Source organism: Lutra lutra, chromosome 1 (genome assembly GCF_902655055.1).
Source record: "Lutra lutra chromosome 1, mLutLut1.2, whole genome shotgun sequence".
NCBI classification, from domain to species: Eukaryota; Metazoa; Chordata; class Mammalia; order Carnivora; family Mustelidae; genus Lutra; species Lutra lutra.
In genome coordinates, this window is record NC_062278.1 from 205287418 (window position 1) to 205312914 (window position 25497).

The 25497-nt window shown below is 45.9% G+C and overlaps 1 protein-coding gene across 2 annotated transcripts in view; it reads left to right on the plus strand.

Moving 5' to 3' along the window:
• The first annotated feature begins 19 nt into the window (after positions 1–19).
• Positions 20–25497, plus strand: part of IP6K2 (inositol hexakisphosphate kinase 2) — a 33743-nt gene continuing 8265 nt past the window's right edge. The window contains exons 1-4 of one of the 2 annotated variants that reach the window (XM_047694435.1): positions 94–159; positions 8171–8289; positions 22553–22884; positions 24820–25042. In XM_047694435.1, the coding sequence (XP_047550391.1) occupies positions 22683–22884; positions 24820–25042 (425 nt within the window). In that variant the 5' untranslated portion in view covers positions 94–159; positions 8171–8289; positions 22553–22682. Of the gene's footprint in view, positions 160–8170; positions 8290–22552; positions 22885–24819; positions 25043–25497 lie in introns of both variants that reach the window. The other variant, XM_047694425.1, reaches the window with a different exon arrangement.

The window sequence follows — 25497 nt, forward strand, 5'->3', positions numbered from 1 at the left end:
TTTCGGGCTGCCCAGTCCACGCGCCGGGCTCCAGGTGCGAGCCAATAGCGAGGGGCTCCGGGAGCGAGGCGCGGGGGGCGGGGCTCGGCGCGGCCGCCGCCATCTTGATGGGAGAGAAACAATAGGACGGAAGCACCGCGGGACGGGCTGAGGCCGCAGGTAACGCCCGCTTTGTCCAGCCTATGGCTCTGCCGTCCCGGTATATTTGGAGGAGGGTGTCTCCGGGCCGTTCAGAGGCGAGGTCTCTGCTCATTAGGGTTGTCCCCGGGTTATTTGGGGAGGGGCTCCCCCGCGATCCCGGGGGCGGGGAGATCTCCCCGGGTCTTCGTAGGGCCGGATACCCCCCGGTCGTTTGAGAGAGGCGTTATGTCTTCGGGTTACTGGGGGGGGGGGCTATTTCCCCTGATTTTGAGGGGCAGAATCTTCTCTGGTCATTGGGGGGGGGTCTCCCGGGTATCTTGGCCGTGCGGGATCTCCCCCGGTCATTGAGGAGCTTTCCCCAGGTGTTTGTGGGGGAAGACCTCCTGGGTCTTTACTTCCCAGGACAGCGGCGTCAACGGGCTCCCGGGTTATTGAGGGGGGCTTCTCCTTGAGTCTTTGGGTGGAAGAGCCAGCCCACCGCCTCAGGTGCTGTTTACCTGGCCCCGGCAGATGTGCAGCCATTTTGAGCGTTGAATGCCAGTTGGGCCTGTTAGCTGGTGTCTGGTGAGGCAATCTGCACATCTTATTATCCAAAAAAGTCCTAAAATGGATCAGAGGACGGCTTCTTTAATAGCGGTAAGCTTCACCGTGGGTGGAGCTTTCATTTCTTTCGTATTTGCTTCAAGACCGCTTTTGCCTCCCATGCTAATGATTTGTATTACTCGGTTTCCTCTGTTAAGAAAGCTGCACTAGCAGAAAAATGAGGCCAGACGTTGTGAAAACAAAAGATAGAAAACAGCAAAGCCTAGTGCTCTTAAATACCAGGGACATAGAACTAGTTACTGCTTGGAATGAAACGTTTTGGTAGTAAAATGTACGTGAGACAAGAACAAAATAAAAGTCTTCAAAAAGAATAGTTTTGAGGAAAAGTACTGAAACTTTTGAAGAGCGTTAACAAAAATGTTCCAGTTCACCAGTTCTGTGATTTTTTTTTCATAAAGCATCATGATTACAGTAATTTTGATGAACTCTAGTATTTAAAATATTTGCAGTATTTACATTTTTAGCAGGGTTACATTTTCAGTGAACTCGGATGCTTATTTACACAAGTTGCTGCTGTGGACTTTGGGTAATTGCATCCTGTAACCTGGTGTTAAGTATTTAAAGAGAAGTTTCAGGGTGGTGGTGTTATTGTTTTAAATTTAGCCACTATCAAAATTAGAAGCCCGCAAAATGAATACTTTATCATATTCGATATAAAAAACCAGTTGAGGGACCCCTGGGTGGCTCAGTCTGTTAAGCATCTGCCTCTGATTCAGGTCATGGTCCTGGAGTCCCTGGATGGAGCCCCACATCCCTGCAATGTCAGGACATCCCGCCATCATTGGTGGGGTGGGGGTGGGGGGGTCCCTGCTCAGTGGAGAGTCTGCTTCTCCCTCTCCCTCTGCCCCTCTCCACTTGTGTTCTCTTTTTCTCCATCACTGTCTCTCACATAAATAAATAAATCTTAAGAAAAGAAATAAAAAATAAAAAGCCAGTTCATCTCTTAGTAACTTTTTCTTTGGAGAAAGAGTCAGTTGGACTGTTGACTGTTACTCCCAACTGATTTATTTGCATTGTGACTTTAGAGTAGAATTCAAAGGAATTGTTAGGAACCAGGGGCACGAGAATCAGCACCAGAGTTGATATAATTGTAAAAGCCACTTAGCAGACGGAATAGAGTTCTTTTGTGCTTTGGAGCTTTACGAGTGACAGACCAGTACACTGTATACCAACCCCGTGTCTGTTGGAGCAGTGGAATGTAGAGGGAAGGAAGGAGCAACTGCTGACTGATGAACCTTAGCCAGTCTCCTTTCTGTAAGTGCTGGAGATGTCACTGGTATCTAGGCAACAGGGTTGAGCCTGAGCCTCTGAGGCCAGTTTGCTGAGGTGAAAATTTTCCATTGTTTGGTTCATAAAGAGGATGCTCTGGGGAAGAATTTTCCCTTTAAGTGAAGTTATTTTACCTAGTGAGATAGTTGCCCTAACACGTTGAACACATTTTTGTACAGTGGAAGGTAAGCAGATGATTTCTCTTCTTTGATTACATTTTAAAGAATGTTTTTGTATTTTAAATAATTATATTTTTGCCTACTTGGATATCGAGTAATAAAAGTAACCAGTAGTATATTTTGCAGTATATTCTGGTAGCAAGAAAAGGTCCTTTTTCCCCAAAATTGAATTTATACTCCACCTCAGAGTCTGAAGGAAGAAACAGTCTCCTAAGCGGATGAACAGTCGGACTGGGTCTGTCATCCATCACCATTTGGAGTTACCGACTCCTAGTCGATCTTATTTCATCTCACTGCCTGTCTTCCCCCATCTTAAAAACAAACAAAACGTGAATTTTTTTAGGTGGCATAGCATCAGGATGTATTTTTCTGTATTTCATTGTTTATCTCTAAGAGACAAGGAGCCGCCCGTTGAATCTACAGTACCATTACTCTGCTTAAAAACTAATGATAATACCTTTTTTCCCCACTTGAATACCTGGTTATGGTCAAATGTGTCTGGTTTTCCCATAATTTTTTTACAGTTGATTTGTTCTGCAGATAAGGTCTTATCTGCAGATAAGGTCTGCACATTGCTTTTGATTTAAGTATCTCTTTCGTTTCTTAAATTATATAGTCTCATTCTGTTTTTCTTGTAATTGTTTTGTTGAAGCAACTGTCATTTATCCTTTAGGATTTCCCCTATGCTGGCTTTTGCTGATCACTTCCTTTGCTTGAGACCTTTTGACTACGGTGGCTGGGTTTGAAAGGGTCGCTCCTGTATATCTTCAGTGAAGACGTTGTGAAGGCTTTGCCAAGGCTCCCTCATAACTGAGCCCCAAACCATGAACCCGAGGTCAGGGACCTAAAGGGCTACACAGTGTAAGACTCTTTGACTCCCTCTGTGTCATGTAGTCCCAAAACTATGAGCCCTAGATTTTCCATGTGAAACTGGAGGAGATTCTGTGACTTCCAGGAGATTGTAGATGTTCTGCCTCTTTGTCCCTTTACAGACCTCCTCTTACACTGACCTTGCACCCTCTGCTCACAGGCAGTTCACACCTATGGGGTCCCTGACCCAGTGTTCTTCCTTTTTTGCACATTACTCTTAGAGTGCCTTTTTAGTCTTTCCTTTATAGGTAACCCCCATATCTGTTTCCACGTTAGGTTCACTCAAGCTTCAATCCCATTGCTCCTATCTGCTGAATATTTCTTGAGCGCTTGACCATCCCCTTATATATAAGTGTCTGCAGCTCAGCGAAGTGTCTTCTTAGCTGTTTCTGACTTCCTGAACCAAAACATCCTTGTTCTGACGTGGGAATGCTCAATATTTGACTCATCCCTCTAATTTGATTCCCCGTATCGGGTTCTGAAGATAGGGTCCACAGGTGCCCACACCCCAGTCTGTATGTAGAGTTCAGTGAGGGTGTGCATTTTTCAGGAGAGGCCCACAGGCAGATGTCTCAGATTCTCCAGGGGGCCAGTAGCCCCTGAAGGGTTAAGAACAGTGGTACACCACCTAACCATCTACCAAAGCCTGTTTCTGGACTCTCCCCCATCCTTCCTTAATTCCCTGTGGGGGTTGGGCACAAAGCTCTGTGGGTACATTGGAGAAGGCAGGAGAATTTGAGGTGTCAGAACTCTTTCCTACCTCCCGCCCCAGGGATAAAGGAGGAGAGACCCATGAGAGAAGGAAGCCCATTTGGGACAGGCTGGAGAGACCAGCTTGGTCTTGATCCTGATGGCCTCCTAGAGCTTGCAGTTCTGTTAGGGGTACTCTTGCTCTCATCTCCTTCCGCCTGCAAACTCCCAGGCTCAGGACTCCGAAGGCAGTGTTGCCGCCTCCTCTTTACCTTTGCTTTTGACATCTTCAAATAACCAGATTCTAAATTCATGAGCCCACAGGTTACTGAAACACATCTATAGGATAGCATGTAACAGAGTAGCTTGAGAGCTTCCTAAGAAGCTTACATTTTTTTATTCTCTCAAACCTCCTTTTTCACATACGCTTTTAATGTGTATAAGAATTGTATCACTTTGGGGACGCCTGGGTGGCTCAATTGGTTGGGCGGCTGCCTTCGGCTCGGGTCATGATCCCAGCATCCTGGGATCGAGTCCCGCATCGGGCTCCTTGCTGGAGGGGAGCCTGCTTCTCCCTCTGCCTCTGCCTGCCACTCTGTCTGCCTGTGCTCAATCTCTCTGACAAATAAATAAATAAAATTAAAAAAAAAAAAAAAGAATTGTATCACTTTGATTGCTCCTTAAGTAAGAACTTAGAAGACCCCTGTAAATGCTGGGTCCTGCTGCCACTGTCCTCCCCATGCCGTCGTGAAGCCAGGTTTTCTATTTCTCTCTGCCTGGTTAGTTTTCCCTACGGAGAATGTCACCACCCTGCTCCACAATCCTTGTGGTTCACAGGCATTACACGGAAGAGTGAAACAGTGGGTGCAATCTCTGTGCTCTGTCCCAGCGATTCTTCTACTTCTAAGGAATTTTCCTACAGAAATACTCCCACAAGAGTGCAAAGACTGTTACAGGGACACTCACTGCATTATTGTAATAAGCTAGTGTCGGTAGGGAAGTTAAAAATACATTATGATTTTGTGTGAATAATATGCTGCCTTTGAAAGGAATTCTATAGAGACAGAGATATGGCTAAGGATATAGTTTAGTGGGGGAACAGTGGCAAAACAGAACAAATGTTGAATGATCCTACTTGTACGAGAAACCAGAGTAGTCTGATTCGAAGAGACAGAAAGCTGTATGGTGGTTGCCAGTGACTTGGGGGTAGGGGAACTGGGCAGTTACTGTTTAATGGATACAGAGTTTCAGTTTGGGAAGATGAAAAAGTTGTGGAATGGGTAGTGGTGGTTGTTGCACAGCACTGTGAGTGTACTTAGTGCCACTGAACTGTACATCCCAAATAGCTTAAAAAGGTAAATTGTATGTTGTGTGTATTTCATCACAATTTTTTAAAAAGGTGAGAAAAATAAAGCTGATTTTCATTGGGGAAGAAAAGCAAAACAGCACAGACTGATCCTGTTTATGTAAAGAATAGAAGAGTGAGGGGCGCCTGGGTGGCTCAGTGGGTTAAGCCGCTGCCTTCGGCTCAGGTCATGATCTCAGGGTCCTGGGATCGAGCCCCGCATCGGGCTCTCTGCTCAGCGGGGAGCCTGCTTCCTCCTCTCTCTCTGCCTGCTTGTGATCTCTGTCAAATAAATAAAATCTTTAAAAAAAAAAAAAAAAAAAAAAAAAAAAAGAAGAGTGTATGGAAGCAGATCTGCAGGGTGAAGAGCGCCCGAACGAGTAACGGTGGTCAATTTATCATACTTGTAACTGCTTTAAAAATCTGGTTTTTTTTTTTAAAGGTCAGGCAGGATGTCCCATGGTAGTCTGTTCCTCTGCCTGGCGTTGAAGCCTCCGCTCTTCACTCTCCTTCCAGGAGCGCAAGCTTAGTGTATACCCTTATCCCCTCCTATACCATCGGTCCCTCCTTGACCTCCGTCTCCCCATGGACTCTTTGCAGGAACTGTAGGGCAGTGGGCAGAGGACAGCCAGGCAGGTGGCTAGGTGTTTTACTCTTGTTCCTGCCTCAGAGCACCTCTGTAAAACTGTACCATGTCCGGTTTATAGATGAACACAGGCACCAGGAGGTAGAGCACCATGTATACCCCAGGATAAGGCAGGCCTGAATTTGAGATTTAAAAGAATTTTTTTTTTAAGATTTTATTTATTTGAAAGAGAGCGAGATCACAAGTAGGCAGCGAGGCATGCAGAGAGGAGGAAGCAGGCTCCCTGCTGAGCAGAGAGCCTGCTATGGGGCTTGATCCCAGGACCCTGAGACCATGACCTGAGCTGAAGGCAGAGGCTTAACCCACTGAGCCACACAGGCACCCGTAAAAGAATTTTTTGGATACAATTCAAAAGTGTATAAACTTAGATGTACTTGGAAGTTGACTTTCCTACAATATTGTTTTTTTTTTTTTTTAAGATTTTATTTATTTGACAGAGATCACAAGTAGGTAGAGAGGCAGGCAGAGAGAGAGAGAGGAGGAAGCAGGCTCCCTGCTGAGCAGAGAGCCCGATGTGGGACTCGATCCCAGGACCCTGAGATCATGACCTGAGCCGAAGGCAGAGGCTTAACCCACTGAGCCACCCAGGCGCCCCTACAATATTGTTTTTAATTGCACATACACATTTAGTTATTATCTAAAACAACGTGTTCCTTTAGAAGTTAGACTTTTTTTTTTTTTTTAAAAGATTTTATTTATTTATTTGACAGAAATCACAAGTAGGCAGAGAGGCAGGCAGAGAGAGAGGAGGAAGCAGGCTCCCTGCTGAGCAGAAAGCCCGACGCGGGGCTCGAACCCAGGACCTGGGATCATGACCTGAGCCGAAGGCAGCGGCTTAACCCACTGAGCCACCCAGGCGCCCCAGAAGTTAGACTTTTTTACCCACATATTTTTAGAATTAGTTCTGTTGCAGTTTGTCTGCGTGCATCTTTGGTGTTGTAGCCACATTTGGAGGTGCTCTCCTGAGCACTTGATCTTCACTCTTGGTGGCAAAGGTGTGACATCACTAGAGCCTCTACCCTGAGCTGGCTGTGATCTCTTCAGTGTGACCCTGTTAACTGTGCAGGTTTTTTTTTTTTTCTGTCTAACAGCTTTACTGAGCTGTGGTTCACTTACCTTATAATGCATCCCAGAAGGAATCCTGTGTCCCTCATCCCAGTATAGCTCCCCTCCCCACTGGCCCTTCAGTCGTCCTGAAACCCTCCTCACTTTGACCTGTTGTAAAGGCCACCCCTGCACTCGGTTAAGCCCTGGGAATAGAGGGAGGAAGCAAGCTCTTCCTGCTGTTGGTTGTGGCAGTTTGCCCCAGAGATAGGTGCTTTGGGACGGGGAGGCTGTAGCACATTACCGTTTTGCCATTTTACATGGAGGGTTGGAGGGCAAATGAGGACATGTTACCCAGAGAGACTGTCTTGGACGTGAGCATCGGTGGTCGGCATCTAGCTCAGATGCACCTTGGATTCATTTTTCTGTTTATAGACCTTTTCTCCAGTCTCTTTCAAGATTATATGTTTTTGTTTGGTTGGGGTTTTTTGTTTGTTTGTTTTTTAAGATTTTGTTTATTTGACAGATAGCGAAAGAGGGAACACACGCAGGAGGAATGGGAGAGGGAGAAGCAGGCTTCCCACTAAGCAGGGAGCCCAATGCGGGGCTCGATCTCAGAACTCTGGGATCATGACCTGAGCCAAAGGCAGACGCCTAACTGACCTTGCCACCCAGGTGCCCCTGTATATGTGTGTGTGTGTGTGTGTGTGTGTGTGTTTTTAAAGATTTTGTTTATTTATTTGATAGACAGAGATTACAAGTAGAGAGGCAGGCAGAGAGAGAGGAGGAAGCAGGCTTCCCGCTGAGCGGAGAGCCCGATGCGGGGCTTGATCCTAGGACCCTGGGATCATGACCTGAGCCGAAGGCAGAGGCTTTAACCCACTGAGCCACCCAGGTGCCCCTGTGTATTTGTTTTTAGTGTAAATTTTCATAAACAGGGATCTCTTCTTATTGACATTACATTAATACAGTCTTACTGGTAAGGATTAAGCTGTGGCAGTGCACCAGCATTATCAGTATGTGGCGGCTAAAAGTTTATATTCTAGTAACAAGAAAGAGTCTTTGTGTTTAATGCCACTAAGATGCCACTTAGTTAAGATTGAAATAGTTGGGAGGATGATAGCTCCTAAATAGTGGTCTCCAGGTCAGAACAGGTAGCAAAACACCTGTAAACAAACAAATGGTTAAACAGAGGAGTTGTGCCTTGATTTGGTTTTAAATGTTTGTGAAATGGAGCTGTTGCTGAAGCTGTATGGTTCGCACCTACAGCACCCTGCCCACGGGAAAACAGAAGCAATACTTCCAGCAGTTGCTCATGGGACCCTCACTATGCTAGGTCTTTCACTCTCTCACTTGGGTTTTTGTTGTTGTTGTTGTTGCCAGGATGATCTCATCCCACTCTGGATGGAAGATGTCAGGCTTTGGGTAATGTTTTTGAAACCCTTGTGGTTTAGAGAAGGAGTTTCAGTACCTGCTGTCATAAACTCCTCGGGACAGCTGAGGTCAGTCTGGGCCTGTTGGACCTCTTTCACAAACTTTCTCTGCACTGCTCGGTTTATTTGCTTGTTTTAACTCTTCTTGTGCAGGTATTTGACTGAAAGTCATAGTTGATCAAACTGGGAGATCATTTAGTACTGTTGGTTCTGTGTATCCATCCATTTATCTTACTGAGACACTCAGACGTGTTTTAGAAATCGAGTGTACCATCCCAAGCCTAAGGAAGATTATATTTCATTTCATGAAGTAAGATGTGTTTTAGAAGCCAGAAAGGCTAGTACTGCTGTTTCTGCTCCAGGCTTTTCTAGCCCCAGCTGCACACTGGGAAATGAGAGGCCCCGTGGACTGTGTGAGTTCCGTCTTACTGTCTTAGGGAACGTAAAAATCTTGCACCTCCCTTCAAAGCTTATTTTATGAGAATAGTAGATTGTTTTTGTTTTACAAGTGTAAAACTAATGCGAGGTAGGGATTTGCTGCAACCCTCCTTCCTGCCTTTTTATCTGGGATTGAGATCCCACATCTGTACAACTTTGGTGTCATTGCTAAGGCTGCAGCAACATTTGGTTAACCTAGATCCGAGCCTGCCGGCTTTCACTCCGATGGCTGTTTGTTCAGTGTGCTTGAAACTTGGTTTCTGCGGATTGCACCTTAGCTCAGTCCTCCCCTCTTACGAGCAAGAAGTGATGCTAAGTCTCTGTGGGGGTCTCGCTGGAGCTGCTTTTACAGGGAGCTCTGTGGAGGTGCGTGGACCAGCACATGTTGGTTTTCATGCTAAACAGAATCAAGACTTTCCTTGAGAGACTACCTGGAGTTACTCAACAAAGGAAGAAGGGTGGATATAATGTATTTGACCACAGAAGGTATTTTTTTTTTTTAATTTTTTTTTAAAAGATTTTATTTATTTATTTGACAGAGAGAAATCACAAGTAGGCAGAGAGGCAGGCAGAGAGAGAGGAGGAAGCAGGCTCCCTGCTGAGCAGAAAGCCCGATGTGGGGCTTGAACCCAGGACCTGGGATCATGACCCGAGCCGAAGGCAGCGGCTTAACCCACTGAGCCACCCAGGCGCCCCCACAGAAGGTATATTTTTATGAGCTCGAACGACCCGACAGGGAAGGCAGACATCACTATTAAACCATTTAATTGCATATTGCTGAGATTATGGTCCTCCTAAATTAGTCAGTTCTTCATGAACATTTTCAAGTTTTCTGCTTTTATGCTGTACTCATGTAAGGCAGTGAAAGGTGTCCTTCCATGAACAGTGTCTGTTCCCTGAGGTGAGTGCCTCTAGAGGAGAGATAGTGAAGTTGGTTGCCAACTCCCTGCTAAGGGTTTGGGTTTTTCTTGCTCTGTGTTCTTATCAGAGAGTATGGGAACACAAGTATCTTTTCCCCCAGGTCCTTTGAGGTGTCCCTGCCCTTTGTAGTACCTGTGCTAGGCCTTATGGGACATACACAGCAACACCTTCCCACGGCTGCATGCGTGAGAGCCTGTGGGTTGATGGGGTTGCTGCACCTCCCTTGGGAGGCCAGGGGAGGACTGTAAGCCTCAGATGCAGGGTCCTGGGGCAATTGGAAGAGTGAACCCTGCAGAGGTCCCAGGTGTGGCAGCTGATAGACTCTGGGCTCTGAAAGACTGATGGATGTGGCCAGCCGGTCTAGGGCAGGTGAGGGGTGGGAAAGGAGGGGACAGGCTGGTCCTCTTCCAGGAATGATTCATCGCACTCTCAGAAGAGTGTTTTTACTTTAAAAAATACAGGGGGCTCTTTGTATAGAGACAAAGAAAGGGAACAGAAAAAGGTAAGGTGTCAAAAGTGGAAGTGCCCCCATTGGCCTTCCTTCCCAGTCCTCAGATGTGCTCTTGAGTGACTGAAGTCACTGCCCTTCTCACAAGCTGGGTGATTCTGAAGGAGTCAGCATCTGATTTGCTTCAGAACTGTGGGTCTATTTGAACTTCATTTCCTCGAAATTTGTAAATAGTTTGCTATGGTTTATTTTGGAAAGAAATCTCAGGATTTCTGGAGGATGACTGGCAAGTGGCATAGCGTTGTGACCTGTGCCAGTGTCAGGACTTTTCTCATACCTGTGGCTCATTCTTTTCTTGCTGGTCATGGAGGAACACTGACACTTTGCAGAGTGGTTTGTGATGGAAGCTGCCAGATTGGGGGATGCCTGAGTGGGTCATTCAGTGCATCCTACTCTTGGTGTTGGCTCAGGTCACAGTCTTAAGGTCATGGGATTGAGCCCCACATTGGGCTCCTGGCATTGGGTTCCACACTCAGGAGGAAGTCTGCTTGAGACGCTTTCTCTCCCTCTCCCCCCAACTCTTTGTCACTCTCAAATACATAATCTTAAAAAAAAAAAAAAAAGCTTCCAGATTGGCTCTGTGAGCCGGGGCCACTTTGTAGACCCTTGAGGAGAGTATGTACCTGAGTGGGGTTTTTTGCAAGAAGCCGGAGGAAATTGTGCCCGCTGGACACAGGACCTGGTGCAGTGCAGGACACACCTTGTCCCTCCATCAACAGGTACAGCGCTTGGGGTGCTGGCCTAGGCAGGTCAGGGGTGCTCGGGTTCTGTGGTTGCCCATAGGACTGAATCAGTTTTGGCTCCTGTGTTTCAGAGGATAGTTCACATGTCTCATTTGGTTTGGAAGCCAGCTGAGAGAGGGTTAGGGGTAAACACTGACTACCTTCAGAGAGCATATAATCTTGCCTAAAGCCAGTGAGTGGACTTGTTGGCACAAGAGAGAACTGTGACTCAAAGTTGGAAAGTCCCTCAGATTGAGACCTCACGGTCATTTCAGCTGCAATGTGAGGTGGTCATTTCTGTATGTTTCTGTTGTGTATGTTCTCTACAGGGTGGTGGGAGTCATAGACTGCACCAAGGAGGTGGTGGAAAGTGGAGAATTGCCCTTGAAAGAGGGGTAATGGGCTTTTTAAGGAGGACTGAAAAATTCTGGGTGTGTATATGGAATACATTTAGTTCTTTATAAGAAAATGTGGTATTCTGATAGGACGTGTGACACCAGAGTTAATAATTTCAATTTCCTTGAAGGAGTGGTGCTACAGTTTTAGCTAGAAAAAGCTTTTTTTTTTTTTTTTTAAGATTATATTTATTTATTTGACAGAGATCACGAGTAGGCAGAGAGGCAGGCAGTGGCGGGGGGTGGCGGGAGGAGGCTCCCTGCTGAGCAGAGAGCCCGATACCCATATCGATCCCAGGACCCTGAGATCATGACCTGAGCCGAAGGCAGAGGCTTAACCCACTGAGCCACCCAGATGCCCCAAAACTTTTTTTTTTTTAAGATTTTATTTATTTATTTGTCAGAGAGTACAGGCAGTGGGAGCGGCAGGTGGAGGGAGAAGCAGGCCCCCCGCTGTGCAAGGACCCTGATACGGGACTCTATCCCCAGACCCTGGGATCATGACCTGAGTCAAGGCAGACATTTAACTCACTGCCACCCAGGCATCCCTAGAAAAAGCTTTTTAAGTTGCTATAACTTTGTAATTTAGCGGTGTAACTCTGATGAACGTACCTGTCGGTAGGCTGAAAGCTCCTTCTCATTTCCTTCCATCTTGGGACCCACTAGTCTTTCATTCCAGAAATCTGATCTGAGGCAGAGAGATCAGGCAGTGTGGTCATGCTGGCGGATCTAGAGAAGCATTTGAGAGGCTGCTGTTTCCCTTACAGAAAAACTTGTCTGGATTTTTGGCAAAGAATCTGGTGTTTTATTTGTCCCTCATAATTGGGGGAAGGATCTGCATTATTGTGGCTTTAATGAAATAATTTCATGGACAACTTAGAGCTTTTCCTTTATTAAAACTAGAATAAAATGTTAATGAGGGAGAAAATGAACACCCATTGTTGGACCACAGGCATAGGTGTCGAATCGATGCAGAGCCTCTGTGTCTTGTCTCCCAGGCTCTGCTGCTTTGGCCTGGGGGGCTGGTAGACAGACACCCTGCCAGCCAGCTGGGTTGTAGCTCCTTTGAGGTTAGGACTATGATTGTAGCCATTCTTAGCAGTAACTCTTTCATCTCATGCACCTGTTTTCTGTAGTGAGGTCTCCCTGTTACGGTGACCTCCTGGCACCTCTATACATCCGTCTGTGACGGAGATAGTCATGGTGTCTACTCCAGAGGGCTGCTGTAAGAGCATGGGTGTTATAGAATAGAGGAACTTCCCCATCAGTGGCGGCTCTGGCCTCTAGAGGCTGGTTGTACCCCATTGTCATTGAAGTTTGGGGAGTTGGTCACTTCCTCCTCTGGTCTTCAGTGTCTCAGACGTACCTTAAGGGCAGGGTGGGTTTGGGTTGTTACCTCCTGTGTTTCTGTGTGGTGCATCTCGGGGCTTCATCATGGAGCGCAGCTGGAGCCTGCCAGTGGGTGCTGGGGCAGGGCCTTTTTGAGGATGAGCTTGAAACCTGCAAGAGCTGCAGAACTGTCTGGGCTCTCCTGTTTTCGTCTCCGTGAGTTCTTTTATTTTCCCCCCTGATGTTTTCCCTCCCTAATATAAAGGTAACGTATGCTCTGAGTTTGAGAATATTTCAAGAAGTTAGACATTTAGACAACTTGAAGAGAAGGGAATAACTATCTTAACACTTGGTACAGGGCAGATCTAGGTTTCGTGCTGTCCAAAGTTTACATAATACAAATATATGTAATTTATTTATATAAATATATATTACAACTGCCATCTTTAAACAGAAGAATTTACAATGATGGAAACAACTAGGTAAGAAAGTGAATATTTGCTTAGTTTGGAAAAAGAAATCAGAAGTTCACATTTCAAAAAGCAGAAAAATACTACAACCTGCGGTACTTTCCCCTACATTTTGGGGCAGCGTTTTGACTGCCTCTTCTGTGACAACAGTGTTCTGATATTTCTATAGAAAGGACACACAGTTGCTCCCCTAGGTTGATGGCCATCTTCTTTCTATTACTGACAACTTAGAACACTTTTTTTTTAAGATTTTTAAAATTTATTTGAGACAGACAGAGATCACAAGTAGGCAGAGAGGCAGGCAGAGAAAGAAGGGGAAGCAGGCCTCCCCGCTGAGCAGAGAGCCTGATGCAGGGCTCGATCCCAGGACCCTGAGATCATGATCTGAGCATAAGGCAGAGGCTTAACCCACTGAGCCACCCAGATACCCCATTAGAACACTTTCTTTTAGCTTCCTAATTCATCTGTGCCATATAAATTTTTAGGATTGTTGTCAAATTTGGGAAATCTGTATCAAGTTTCTTTCATAGGTGAGCTGGGACACTTAAAGGCTTTCAGCATTTTTAATGCAGTGACTACAGGGGTTTGGAAGGGGGAGGCAGCCATGACCCCTTGTGAGTAGCTGGTACTTTGTTTTTAGTTTTTGTGTATGTGGTAAAATATACATAACATAAAATTTACCATTTTAACCATTTTTAAATATATGATTCAGTGGCATAGCTGGGACTTTTTGCTAGTCTTTTCCTCTGTAATTCTTTGGACCTAGTTTAGATAATAATAGCTTATACAATTTTATATCTTGCTTTTAAACAATTTTCTCATATTGTTTAAAAATCATAAAATTAGTAAGCAGACTTTTCATAATATCCTGATAGTCCATCATGGCACTCTTCTGCTAGACATGGGAGTAAGTCCTTTCACAATGGGGTAGAAGAGATGTCTTGATGGGGGCAGGGCGCGCTGGGCTGGCTTAGTCCATGGAGTGTGCAACTCTTGATTGCGGGGTTATGAGTTTGAGCCCCACAATCGGGTATATATATAGAGTACTTAAAGATAAAATATTTTTTAAAAAATGGTTGAGGGGGAAATGTCCTGATGGGGCTTAAACTCTGTGGCACAGTGGTAGGAGTTTTCCTGAGGTCGGTGTTAGTTTGATGCCCTGTACCCAGATGGGTCAGTCTGGTCAGCCCTTATCCTTGGTGCCTCCCACAAGACAAACATTGATAGCTTTCCTCTTCCTTCCTGGCGTTATTTTGCTAAAACTCCTTTTTGTATATTCATTTTGTTACCAGGAATTATGCCTCATTTTACCCAGCTTCCAGGTAAGTCCAGGGCAAAGTGAGGAATGATTTTCCTTCTGCATTGTCTTGCTGAGACACCTCATTAGAAGCTGGAGGGCAGACCCACCAGTGTTGCTGAAGGGGGCCTTTCTTTGCTTTGCCTGCAAAAGATGGAGATAATTATCTTTTATCTATTATTTTTTTCTAAAGATTTTATTTATTTGAGAGCAAGCGAGAGAGAACACAAGCAACAGTAGCAGCAGGCAGAGGGAGAAGCAAACTCCCCACCAAGCAGGGAGTCTGATGTGTGGCTTGATCCAGGACTCTGGGATCATAACCTGAGCGGAAGGCAGATGCTTAACTGACTGAGCCACCCAAGTGACCCAGAATAATTGTCTTTCTTTTCTTTTTTTTTTTTTTTTCAAAGATTTTATTTATTTGACAGAGATCACAGGTAGGCATAGAGGCAGGCGGAGAGAGAGAGGGGGAAGCAGACTCCCCACCGAGCAGAGAGCCCAATGCAGGGCTCGATCCCAGGACTCTCAGATCACCACCTGAGCCAAAGGCAGAGGCTTTAACCCACTGAGCCACCTAGGTGCCCCGGATAATTGTCTTTTAATGATAACATTGCAACCTGAAAACCTCGGGTGTTTGGGATGTGAATTCTATACCAACACATAATTTCTGAATGCTAGTTAGTGTATTTGTTTTAAGTTACAGAATTTTAATCTTCTTGAGGCTACATTTTTTTTTTTAGGGTAATCTCTATACCCAGTGTGGGGCACAAACTTACAACCCTGAGATCAAGAGTCCTGCTGTCCACCAACTGAGCCAGTCAGATGCCCTGAGGCCACCTTTTTTTTTTTTTTTTTTTTTTTTTTTTTAAAGATTTATTTAGTTAGTTAGTTAGTTAGTTGACAGAGAGGGAGAGAGAAACAGCAAGAGAGGGAACACAAGCAGGGCGAGTGGGAGAAGGAGAAGCAGGCTTCCTGCTTAGCAGGGAGCCCGATGAGGGGCTTGATCCCAGGACTCTGGAATCAAGACCTAAGCTACACAGGTGCCCCCGAGGCCACATTTTTAAAGTTTATTCTTGAATGACCATTCTTTTCTTGCCTGATTTTCTGCAAGAGAGAATTTTCTAAGAGATGGTCATTGCATTAAGAGCTTAAGTTTTGTTTCCATGAAATGTTTCCACAGCACCAGGTCCCAGATGAGTCTTTAGGTGCAGGATCCTTCATTTATACTCCCCAGTTAATGCAGCTTGATAGATGGGGAATTATAAATGCAAAATTAACACTAGTTCAGTGCTCAGAATACATTTGGTAAAGTGTATTGCATGCCTCATTTTAATAATTGTACTCGCCGTGTGATTAGTGCGGGTTTGGATAATTGCAGCGGGTGCCTTTTGAGTCTTCTGTTATCTGTGTACAGCAGGTTTTCATGACGCAGCAGTGACTTGAGGCACATCCTATGAAGTCCCTTCTCTGTGCTGGTGTTCTGGACTCTGGAGATTCAGCAGTGAACACAGCAGTCAGAAATCTCTGATTTTATGGACTTTGTTTTCTAGTGGGGTCAGGATGGGGGATACAAAAAATAAACAAGACAAAGAAGACATATAATATGTTAGATGATGGTGATAAGTGCTAAAGAGAAATAAAGCAAGGTGTATAAGGGAGTGTGGACAAGGAGGTATGGTCCTTTCAGATGGGGTGGCTTAGGAGGACCTCATTAAAGAAGTAACATTTGCATAAAGAGCTGAAGGAGATAAGAGAGTGGGCCAGAGGGATGCCTGGGAAAAGAGTGTACCAAGCAGAGGGAATGGCAAGTGCAAAGGGCCCTGAGGTAGGCATATTCCAGGCATGCTTGAGAAATAACAAGGAAACTAGAATAATAGCAGATTTGATGCTGATTTTTCTTTCCTTATGGATTTTACAGAAAGGCTTATTGGACCTTTATGCTTCTGTTCTGCTTGTTTGTCTGTAAAGGATGCTTTTGCTTTGACTTTATAAGAATTTAAAAAGATAACCATGCCACTGGTAGAAGTCTGCTAGTTATTAAGACCCTGATAAAAATTAGGCTTTCAGAGTGAGCAAATGGCTTTAGATTTAGCAGTGGGTGTCATGGATTTATGAGGGAAAACATGGCTGTCTCTGAAAGTCTGTACCATCTGGGAGTGCATTCACGGAAAGGGGGAGTCCTTCCTTTGACCAAGATGGTGACCCAGGCATCTTGGCAGGAGTGTCTCAAGATGCTCAGTATGAGGCAAATGAGCCCAGTTAGAGTGGATGGGAAGGTAAATCTCAACCAAAGCATTTGCATATAGAAGCTATTTAACAGCTCATATGATCTTTTTTTTTTTTTTAAGATTTTATTTATTTGACAGAGATCTCAAGTAGGCAGAGAGGTAGGTGGGGGGTGGGGGGAAAAGCAGGCTCCCTGATGAGCAGAGAGCCTGATGTGGGGCTCGATCCCAGGACCCTGGGATCATGACCTGAGCCGAAGGCAGAGGCTTAACCCACTGAGCCACCCAGGTACCCTAATATGATCTTTTTAAGTTTATTTTTTTTTTTTTTTAAGATTTTATTTATTTATTTGACAGAGAGAAATCACAAGTAGGCAGAGAGGCAGGCAGAGAGAGAGGAGGAAGCAGGCTCCCTGCCGAGCAGAAAGCCCGATGCGGGGCTTGAACCCAGGACCTGGGATCATGACCTGAGCCGAAGGCAGTGGCTTAACCCACTGAGCCACCCAGGCGCCCCAAGTCTATTTTTTTTTCTGATTATTAAAATAATATGTACTTATGAAAATAAGGTAAATTAAAAAGTGTAAGAAAAAATTTAATCCCTCTACTGAAGTATAATTTATATACAATAGGACTCATCAATTTTAAGCCCAATTTGATGAATTTTGACAAATTTATGCAGTCATGTAATTACTATCCCAGCCACAGCATATAACATTTTCATTACCCCTGAAAGTTCTCTTAGTCCCCTTTGTGGTCAGTCCTATTCTCCTACCTCTGCAGCTGCTTATCTACTTTTTAGAGTTGTGCTTTTTCTAGCATTTCTTATAAATCTAATCATGTAATATAATATATGATTGGCTTTTTCACTTACGTGCTTTTATGATGAATCTTTATGGTGAATCAAGATTCCCTTTTATTGCTGAATACTGTTGCATGAAATGGATATACCATAGTTTGTTTATTCATTCACCCATTTGATGGATATTTGGGTTTCCACCTTTTGGCTTTTGTAAGTAGTGCCTCTATCTATGATCATGTACAAGTCTGTGTGGACATTGGATTTCATTTCTCTTAGGCAAATACCTATGAATAGGATTATTGGGTCATATAATAAGTATTTGTTTAACTTTATAAGAAACTGCCAAACTGTTTTCCAAAGTGGCTGTACCACTTTTTTTTTTTTTTTTTTTTTTTTTGGGCATTCCTACCAACAGTGTTTAAGAGTTTTAGTGATGGTGGTGGTGTAGTCATGGGTTGTGTAGTTGTGGGTTGTATGCAGATGCTGTATGGTGGTGGCCCTGCGGCTCGCTCACGGAGAGGAGGTGTGAATGGTGAGTGTTGTTTTTCCACCATCAGGCTAGTGTGCCTCACACCACCCCCTGTGACTATCCAACCCTGGGGCTTTTCTTGAGGCAAAGTAAGTGGCCCCAGCAGACCACATTTGTGGCCTCATTAACTAAATTCTAGATGAGTGAGCTAAGGGCTTAAGGGTTTTCATGAGTCATTGTTTTATTTGAAGTATTTATTTATTTTTAAAAAGATTTTATTTGTTTGAGAGAGAGAGCATGAATGGGGAGGGCAGAGGGAAAGGGAGAAGCCCAACAAGGGGCCCCATCCCAGGACTCCATCCCAGGATCCTGGATCCTGACTTGAGCCGAAGTCAGTTAACCAACTGAGCTACCTAGGCGCCACTATCTGCAGTATTTTATTTTATTATTTTTTTAAAGATTTGATTTATTTAGGACACAAGTAGGCAGAGAGGCAGGCAGAGAGAGAAAGGGGAAGCAGGCTCCCTGCCAAGCAGAGAGCCCAGATGTGGGGCTCGATCCCAGGACCCTGAGATCATGACCCGAGCCGAAGGCAGAGGCTCAACCCACTGAGCCACCCAGGCGCCCCAGTCCGCAGTATTTTAGAAGCAAGAATATTAAAGCATTGTTTCCAGCAGATCCTTAAACCAATCTGACAGATTTAGGGGGATGGGCTGTGGAGGAAATCTATGTCCTCCTGTTTTAGGATGAGTTATATTCTGTTTTCCTTACCTGTTCATAGTTTCATGGACCAATGTGAGACGATGTGGAAGCCTAAAATAGATGCTAAATCTAAAGGCAGTATTCTGTGGTTATTCCCCCTCTCCCTAGGCACAGAGCCCACACATTTTGCATGGACTTCTCAGTAACTTCTAATACTCCAGGATTTCTGGGACACTGGGCCTTAGACCTCGGATGTTTAAAAATCATTGCGAGCTCAAACCACGTGTGGGACAGAGAGAATAGTAGGTGAAAACAGGTTTTGGGGCACTTTTCTTTCTTCTGGCCGGGTTGAGGCCACTAGAGAGGGAGCGGATCTGCTGTGTGTAATCCTTGGGAAATTTGATACCTCATTTTCCCACACAGATGCAGCCTCTAAGAGAAGCTAGAACAGAAGCTCCATTTCTTCATCTGCAACCCCAAATGTGAGAAATATGTGGTATGGTGAAGCCATACTTATGTTCATATTGAGAGACTAAACATAATTGAAACAGGGGTGCACAAAGGAGCGTCTGGGTGGCTCAGTCAGTTAAGCATCTGCCTTTTGCTTGTGTTATCCCAGGGTGCTGGGATTGAGCCCTGGCATCAGGCTCTCTGCCCAGCAGGGATTCTGCTTCTCCCTCTCCCTTTCCCTCTGCCTGCTGCTCTGGCTACTTGTGCACGTGTGCTCTATTAAATCTTTTTTAAAAAATTTCTTAAATGGGGCGCCTGGGTGGCTCAGTCAGTTAAGCATCTGCCTTTGACTCAGGTCATGATCCTAGGGTCTTGGAATCCAGTCCTACATTGGGCTCCCTGCTCAGCAGGGAGTCTGCTTCTCTCCCTCTGCCCCTCCTCCCACTCGTTGTCTCAATCTCTCTCTCTTTCTCTCTCAAATAAATCTTTAAAAAAATTTTTTTTAAATGAAAGAATCACAAAATAGGACTTATCTTATATGTACAATGCAATTATATTTACTATTTTTTCCTATTTGATTAAAACTAGTTACCGCTCACTAATCGCATTATACCACGCACGCAGTAGAGGTCTATTCCATGCCTCTCTTCTCCATTTTACAAACCAGAAAACCAGAACCCAGAGGGAGCCAGGGACTTGGAGATTATCTCCAAGCAATCGAGTGGCTGAACTGGGACTAGAATCTGGCTCCACCTAACTACATGGTAATCTGTTGTCTCCCTAACTCCCAGTTCATATTTGGCAGTTTTCTCTGTCATCAGCTTGGCTCAGGCGAGGATTAGCCTTATTTTTCTTGCCTCTCTACCCAAGATGATGATGATTCTCCAGGGAGCAGTGTCCTGCGGACTGCCAGAGTTGGGTGCTGGGGGGAGGATGGCAAGGTGCCACATCATACCCAGCAGCTAATGAGCACACTGAGGACCTGGGAGGAGGCGATGGAGACTTTCACCTGACCTGGTGGCCTCCAGCCACACCCATGCACTGTACTCCAGAGAGTTGCCTTGAAGGACCCGTTTTTGTTGTAGATTTTGCTTTAGGGTAAGGATGGGTGAGAGAGATGCCTGGAGAGAGATTCTTCCACCTAACTGAATACACTTAAGGAATTTGAACAGAGTTGGAAAGGGATTTGCATTGGTGTTAATATTACTCTGATGACAAAAGCAGTTTATACTTTAATGAAAGGCTTGGATTGTGTTTCTAAAGCCTGGCCCATGAGGGGTGTCTTGTGCATTGACAATCGTGGTACCTCGTTTGTGCGTAGGTTCTGGCAGACCGACTGTGAGTCAGTACAGTAGCTTTTCTTTGGTATTGTTCCTACTCCAGAGGTCTTTTCAGTGGATTAGTATGAACTAGTCTGTGTAGACCCGAAGAAAGGGCTGGTGTGGCCAAGTGTCTCAGAGCTCCACCTTCTGGAGAGGGTCTAGAAATGGCTGGAATGTACTCATCCTTGGAGCTTAGAAACCTCCTCAGCACATGTGCTGCTGAGGGCTTCTGTGGTCATGAGAAGGTGGTTCCAGGAGAGAAATCAGGACCTTTGGTTTTCATCTCTGCGTATAGGAAAGCTTATTGATTTCTAATCCTTGAGTCCAGTTGGGGCCCACAGTCACATCCTTCTAAAAAGAGACTAATGATCGGTTTAAACTCTAAGAGAGGTTATGTATATAAAGAGAAAATATGCATGGTGAAGGCACCCTCTCACCAGGCTAAATGTCCCATGTACATAGGAGGAGTGCTGTATCAGGGCACTAGTTTCAAAGACTCTGGGATGTAGAGGTGGCCCCATGAGGGCCTCCAACAGATTGTGGTTCATTTGGGAGCTGTGGCTTATTGTCCCTGGCCCTGGACGAGTTTCCTCACTTCCCAAATTAGCTTCATTGTTTGTAACAGAGAGAATAGTGTCTTCCTCACAGAAGGTATCCCAAGGACCAAATGAGGTAAGTTTTTGTAATGAGCTAGCATGTAGTAGGTGCTTTACTCACCCTAGAGGACAGTGGGCACATCTTCAGCAGACCTATTCTCATCACCAGTATGTCACTTGGGGTAATGGGAACTGGAAGAATTCTCATTAAGAACCCTACAGATAATGGCATGCCCCACGCCCTATAAGAAGTGCTAGTAGCAGCTGTGTAGTCTGTAAATTACAGACTGAAAACAGAGAACTAGCATGAAGTGCCTTGAAGTCAGTTGCACAGAGATTGCTTTGCTGAGATCTGGGGTGTTTAGGGATGCAAAGTCAGGTCTAAGGCCGTGAACCTCAGGAGAGGATGGGAGCCCTGATTACCCCAGGAGCGCAGCTTTGGCCTAACCGTGTGCCCCAGCTTTTGGAGATCAGGATAGAACTGATAAAAATAGTCAGTGACCTAGAACACTGTGTATCTTTTTAAATGGAGTAGCCAGCCCTGATTGGTTGTTTTTAGATACAGATGTTAATGATTAACGCCAGGCCCAAGCTCCACTGTTAATAAGGTTAATGGGGCTTGTCTTTGGCCTTAGGGTTGAGGGGGAGGAGTGGACACCCTGGGGGAGTAAATCTTACCAGATGGTGAGTAAGCAGGTTTTCCCTTAAACTGCATTTTATAAAAACATAATTAACGACTAAGAACCCTAATGTAATCTAGGATGATGAGTCAATGTAGGTTCATCTTTTATAACAAACCTACCACTCTGATGGGCGATATTGATAACCGGGAAGGCAATGGCATGTGTGGGGGCAGGTGTTTCTGTGGGCACTTATCATCCTCTCATTTTTGCTCTGAACCTAAAACTACTCTAAAAAAATAAAGTATTAAAAATATGTATGGGGGCGTCTGGGTGGCTCGGTCCGTTTAGCACTTCCCTTCGGCTCAGGTCGTGCGTGATCCGGAGGTCCTGGGATTGAGTCCCCCGGCCAACTCCCCTGTTCTGTGGGGAGGAAGCCTGCTTGTGCCTCTGCCTCTGCCCCTGCCCCTACCCCAGCTCGTGCGCGCGCGCAAATACGCGCGCTTTCTCTCTATCAAATAAAATCTTTTAAAAAATGAATGAAGTTAGTCTTACCAGAAAATGGTAAGGATTATGGGGCGCTTGGGTGGCTCAGTCGTTAAACGGCTGCGTTCAGCTCAGGTCATGATTCTGGGGTCCTGGGATCGAGCCCCACATAGGGCTCCCTGCTCGGCCAGAAGCCTGCTTTCCCTCTGCCACTCTCCCTGCTTGTGTTCCTGCTCTCGCTCTCTGTCAAGTAAATAAAATCTTTTTTAAAAGAGAAAATGGTAAAAATTAATCTGAATTATTAGGTGTGAAATGGGACTTTACCATATCATGGCTTGCATTTTTCCCGCCTAGTGGAGGGCACGGGCTGTTTGAAGACACCTGGGGCCAGTCCCCTGCGACTGGCCCCGCCCCGCAGTAGCTCTGGCTGTTTGTTTCCGAGGGAGGAGGCGGAGCCGGGGTGGGCGGTGTGGGCAGGGCCCCGCCTGAGCTCGCGCTGTTTGTCTTTATGCTGAAGTGCTCGCGGTTCTACCGCGGTTCCCAGGCCGCTTCCAATGCCAGTGTCTCTCTTTGCTTTCGGCAGAGCGTCCTGGCCCGCGCAACCGAGGACTTGAGGCCAGACAGACGGACGCACGGACAGACGACAGACGGAGGACGCGCTGGCCGCTGGACCCCGCCGCCTCCCTCTTCTCCCTGCCGCCTGCGCCTGGAGGATGAGCCCAGCCTTCAGGGCCATGGACGTGGAGCCCCGCACCAAGGGCGTCCTGCTGGAGCCCTTTGTCCACCAGGTCGGGGGGCACTCATGCGTGCTCCGCTTCAACGAGACGACCCTGTGCAAGCCCCTGGTACCAAGGGAGCACCAGTTCTACGAGACTCTCCCAGCCGAGATGCGCAAATTCACTCCCCAGTACAAAGGTGAGCCCCCGCTGCCATAGGGGTCGCCATCGCCTGGCGAGGAGATGCGAGGCGGCGCTGCCATGGAAGGTCCCGGCAGCCATCCCCGGAGCCCTCACCCCTCCCCTCACTCTGTTTTTCCTCCTCCTCCTCTTGGCCCTCAGCCCAGCACCTCACACCCTCAGTTTGCAAGCCCTGGTAAGATTGCTCAATTGTTTTGTTTTGTGGATTTGTTTTGAGTTTATTTTTGGTGGAAGTGTAGTTGTGTTTTATGTTCAGGTGTCTCTTGATCTCAGTAACCCATAGGCCCCTGTGGGGGAACAGCGGGGGAAGACTTTGGGAGGATTTTACCCAGAATCCTTGCGGCCTGCTTTTTGTCCTCCAGGAAACCAGAAGCCCTGGTGATTAGGTAGGCTGGGGGCAGGGTTGAGTCAGATGGAATGCAGGAGTGGGAGGCCTGTGCTGATTAGCTGAAGCCCTTTGCTATTACAGAATGTCCCCAAAATTGCAATGTTATGGCAACCCTTTGATTCACATATGGTGACTCTCTCTTTCTTTTTATAATGCATTTTTGGGGGTGACATCAACCACCAGCATGGTGTGGTCTTTCCTGGGGTGGGAGGATATTTTGTAAATCAAAGAATCCATTAAAGGAAATTAAATTTACGTTGCCTGGTTTTATACAAAAGACTCTTGAACAACTTAGGTTCTTCTGGGACTGTTGAAACGTGCTGTTTGAAGACAGAATGTACTGGGCGCCTCTCTCTGTACTCTGAATATACATGTGTGTTGTGGTGGGGGGGGTGGGGGAGTTGAGGGCCCTCACTTGGTCCTTCTCTGTTGTTTTTTCCAGGACAAAGCCAAAGGCCCCTTGTTAGCTGGCCGCCCCTGTCCCCTATTTCCCCCTGGCTCTTTCCCCGGGCCACAGGGAAGTGTGGTCCCCTGAATTCCCCACCTGGGCTCCTCTGCTCCTCTGCGCCCAGAGCCAGGGACCACCTCAGAAGTGTCATCTCTCTCTGAGCACGCATTCCCCTGCAGCGAGCGAGCGAGCGAGCGAGCGAGCGAGCAAGCGGGCGGGCAGCAAGGACTGAGCAAATTGAGTGATCCCAGGCCACAGAGGCCTGTGAGGAAAGGTGTTCAGCCAGTCGGTTGTAAGGCTCTCGTCGGCGCCTGCTGAAACGCTCCCACCTGACAGCCCCTCCTCAAAGACTGTCTAATTACACAAGGCAGGTTCTAGAGACTCAAGGGGGAGAGCTGCTTTCAAGGCCACCACGCGTCTGTGCTCCCGGCCGGACCCTATTTGCCTTGTGTTCATTTTGTTCTTTTGTGACTGCAAAGACCAATAAAGTAACATGTTTGAGGACAAAAGGCTTGGGGCGCCCACCCGTGTGGGGGTGCTGCAGGAAGCCTTTGCTAGGGTGTCTGTCGTGCTGTGCGGTTTGTTTTGTCGGCTCCTTTACTTCGTTTCACTTGCCCAGTCTTCCCTTACCCTTGGATGCTTCTTACCCCTCAGGGCAAACCTTTGTTCCCCCTGTTCGGCTCTGCTTTAAAGCAAGCCTCAGGCTGTCGGAGTTTCTGTTTAGGGCATCAAAAATTCCCGCAAGATATAAAGAGCAAATGTTTTCACGTCTCTCTTAGGATTAGAAGAATTACATAAAACTTAATAAACATTTTCAATGATGGAAAAATGTGTCTTGTAATTCTTTGGCTCTTGCCTTGTTGAGTGCATCAGAGAGGAAGACTCTCGGCCATGTTTGCTCCCTAATCGCTTGTCTTGTGTGGTGTCATCTTTTCTAGCTGTTTTGATATTTGTTAGGTTTGCAGATGAGTTTGGGGCCTCTGGCAACATAGAGACTAAGGAACAGGGTAAGAAAAAAACAAATGTTACAATCATGTTATTTATAACACATCTTCTGTGGAATTAAAAGTTCTCTCTGCTCCTCACCCCCCTTGCAGGTGTGGTATCTGTACGCTTTGAAGAGGATGAAGACAGGAACTTATGTTTAATAGCATATCCACTAAAGGGGGACCATGGAACTGTGGACAGTGTAGACAATTCAGACTGTGAACCAAAAAGTAAGCTCCTGAGGTGGACAAACAAAAAACATCACGTTCTAGAAACGGAGAAGAGCCCCAAGGACTGGGTGAGGCAGCACCGGAAAGAGGAGAAGATGAAGAGGTAGGTATAGACTGAGGCGGGGGGCGGGGGGACACGACACCCTGTACTCTGTGGAAGGGGAGGTGTCAGGGGATCTTAGTTACAGGCCAGGCTCCTGGAGCTAGGGACTCAAATGATGGACTTAGTTGTGCCTTGTAACTCAGTGGCCAGTTCCCACATGGCAGCTTCTCTTTAATGACTCTGGGTTACACTTTCGAACTTTGTGTTAAATATTAGTGTTTTAAGATCAGGATTTTTGAAATAGAAAATGGAAAAGATGTAGTAGATTTTTTCTTAATGTATGATAGGTGAAGCTAAAAGGCAATGCCATTTCTCTGTTCAGTATTGAGGTTAGCTTTGGATTACAGAAGTGTCACCTTTCTTTTATTTTTTTAATTTTCCTTTTTTTTTTTTTTTTTTTTTAAGATTTTATTTATTTATTTGACAGAGAGAGATCACAAGTAGGCAGAGAGGCA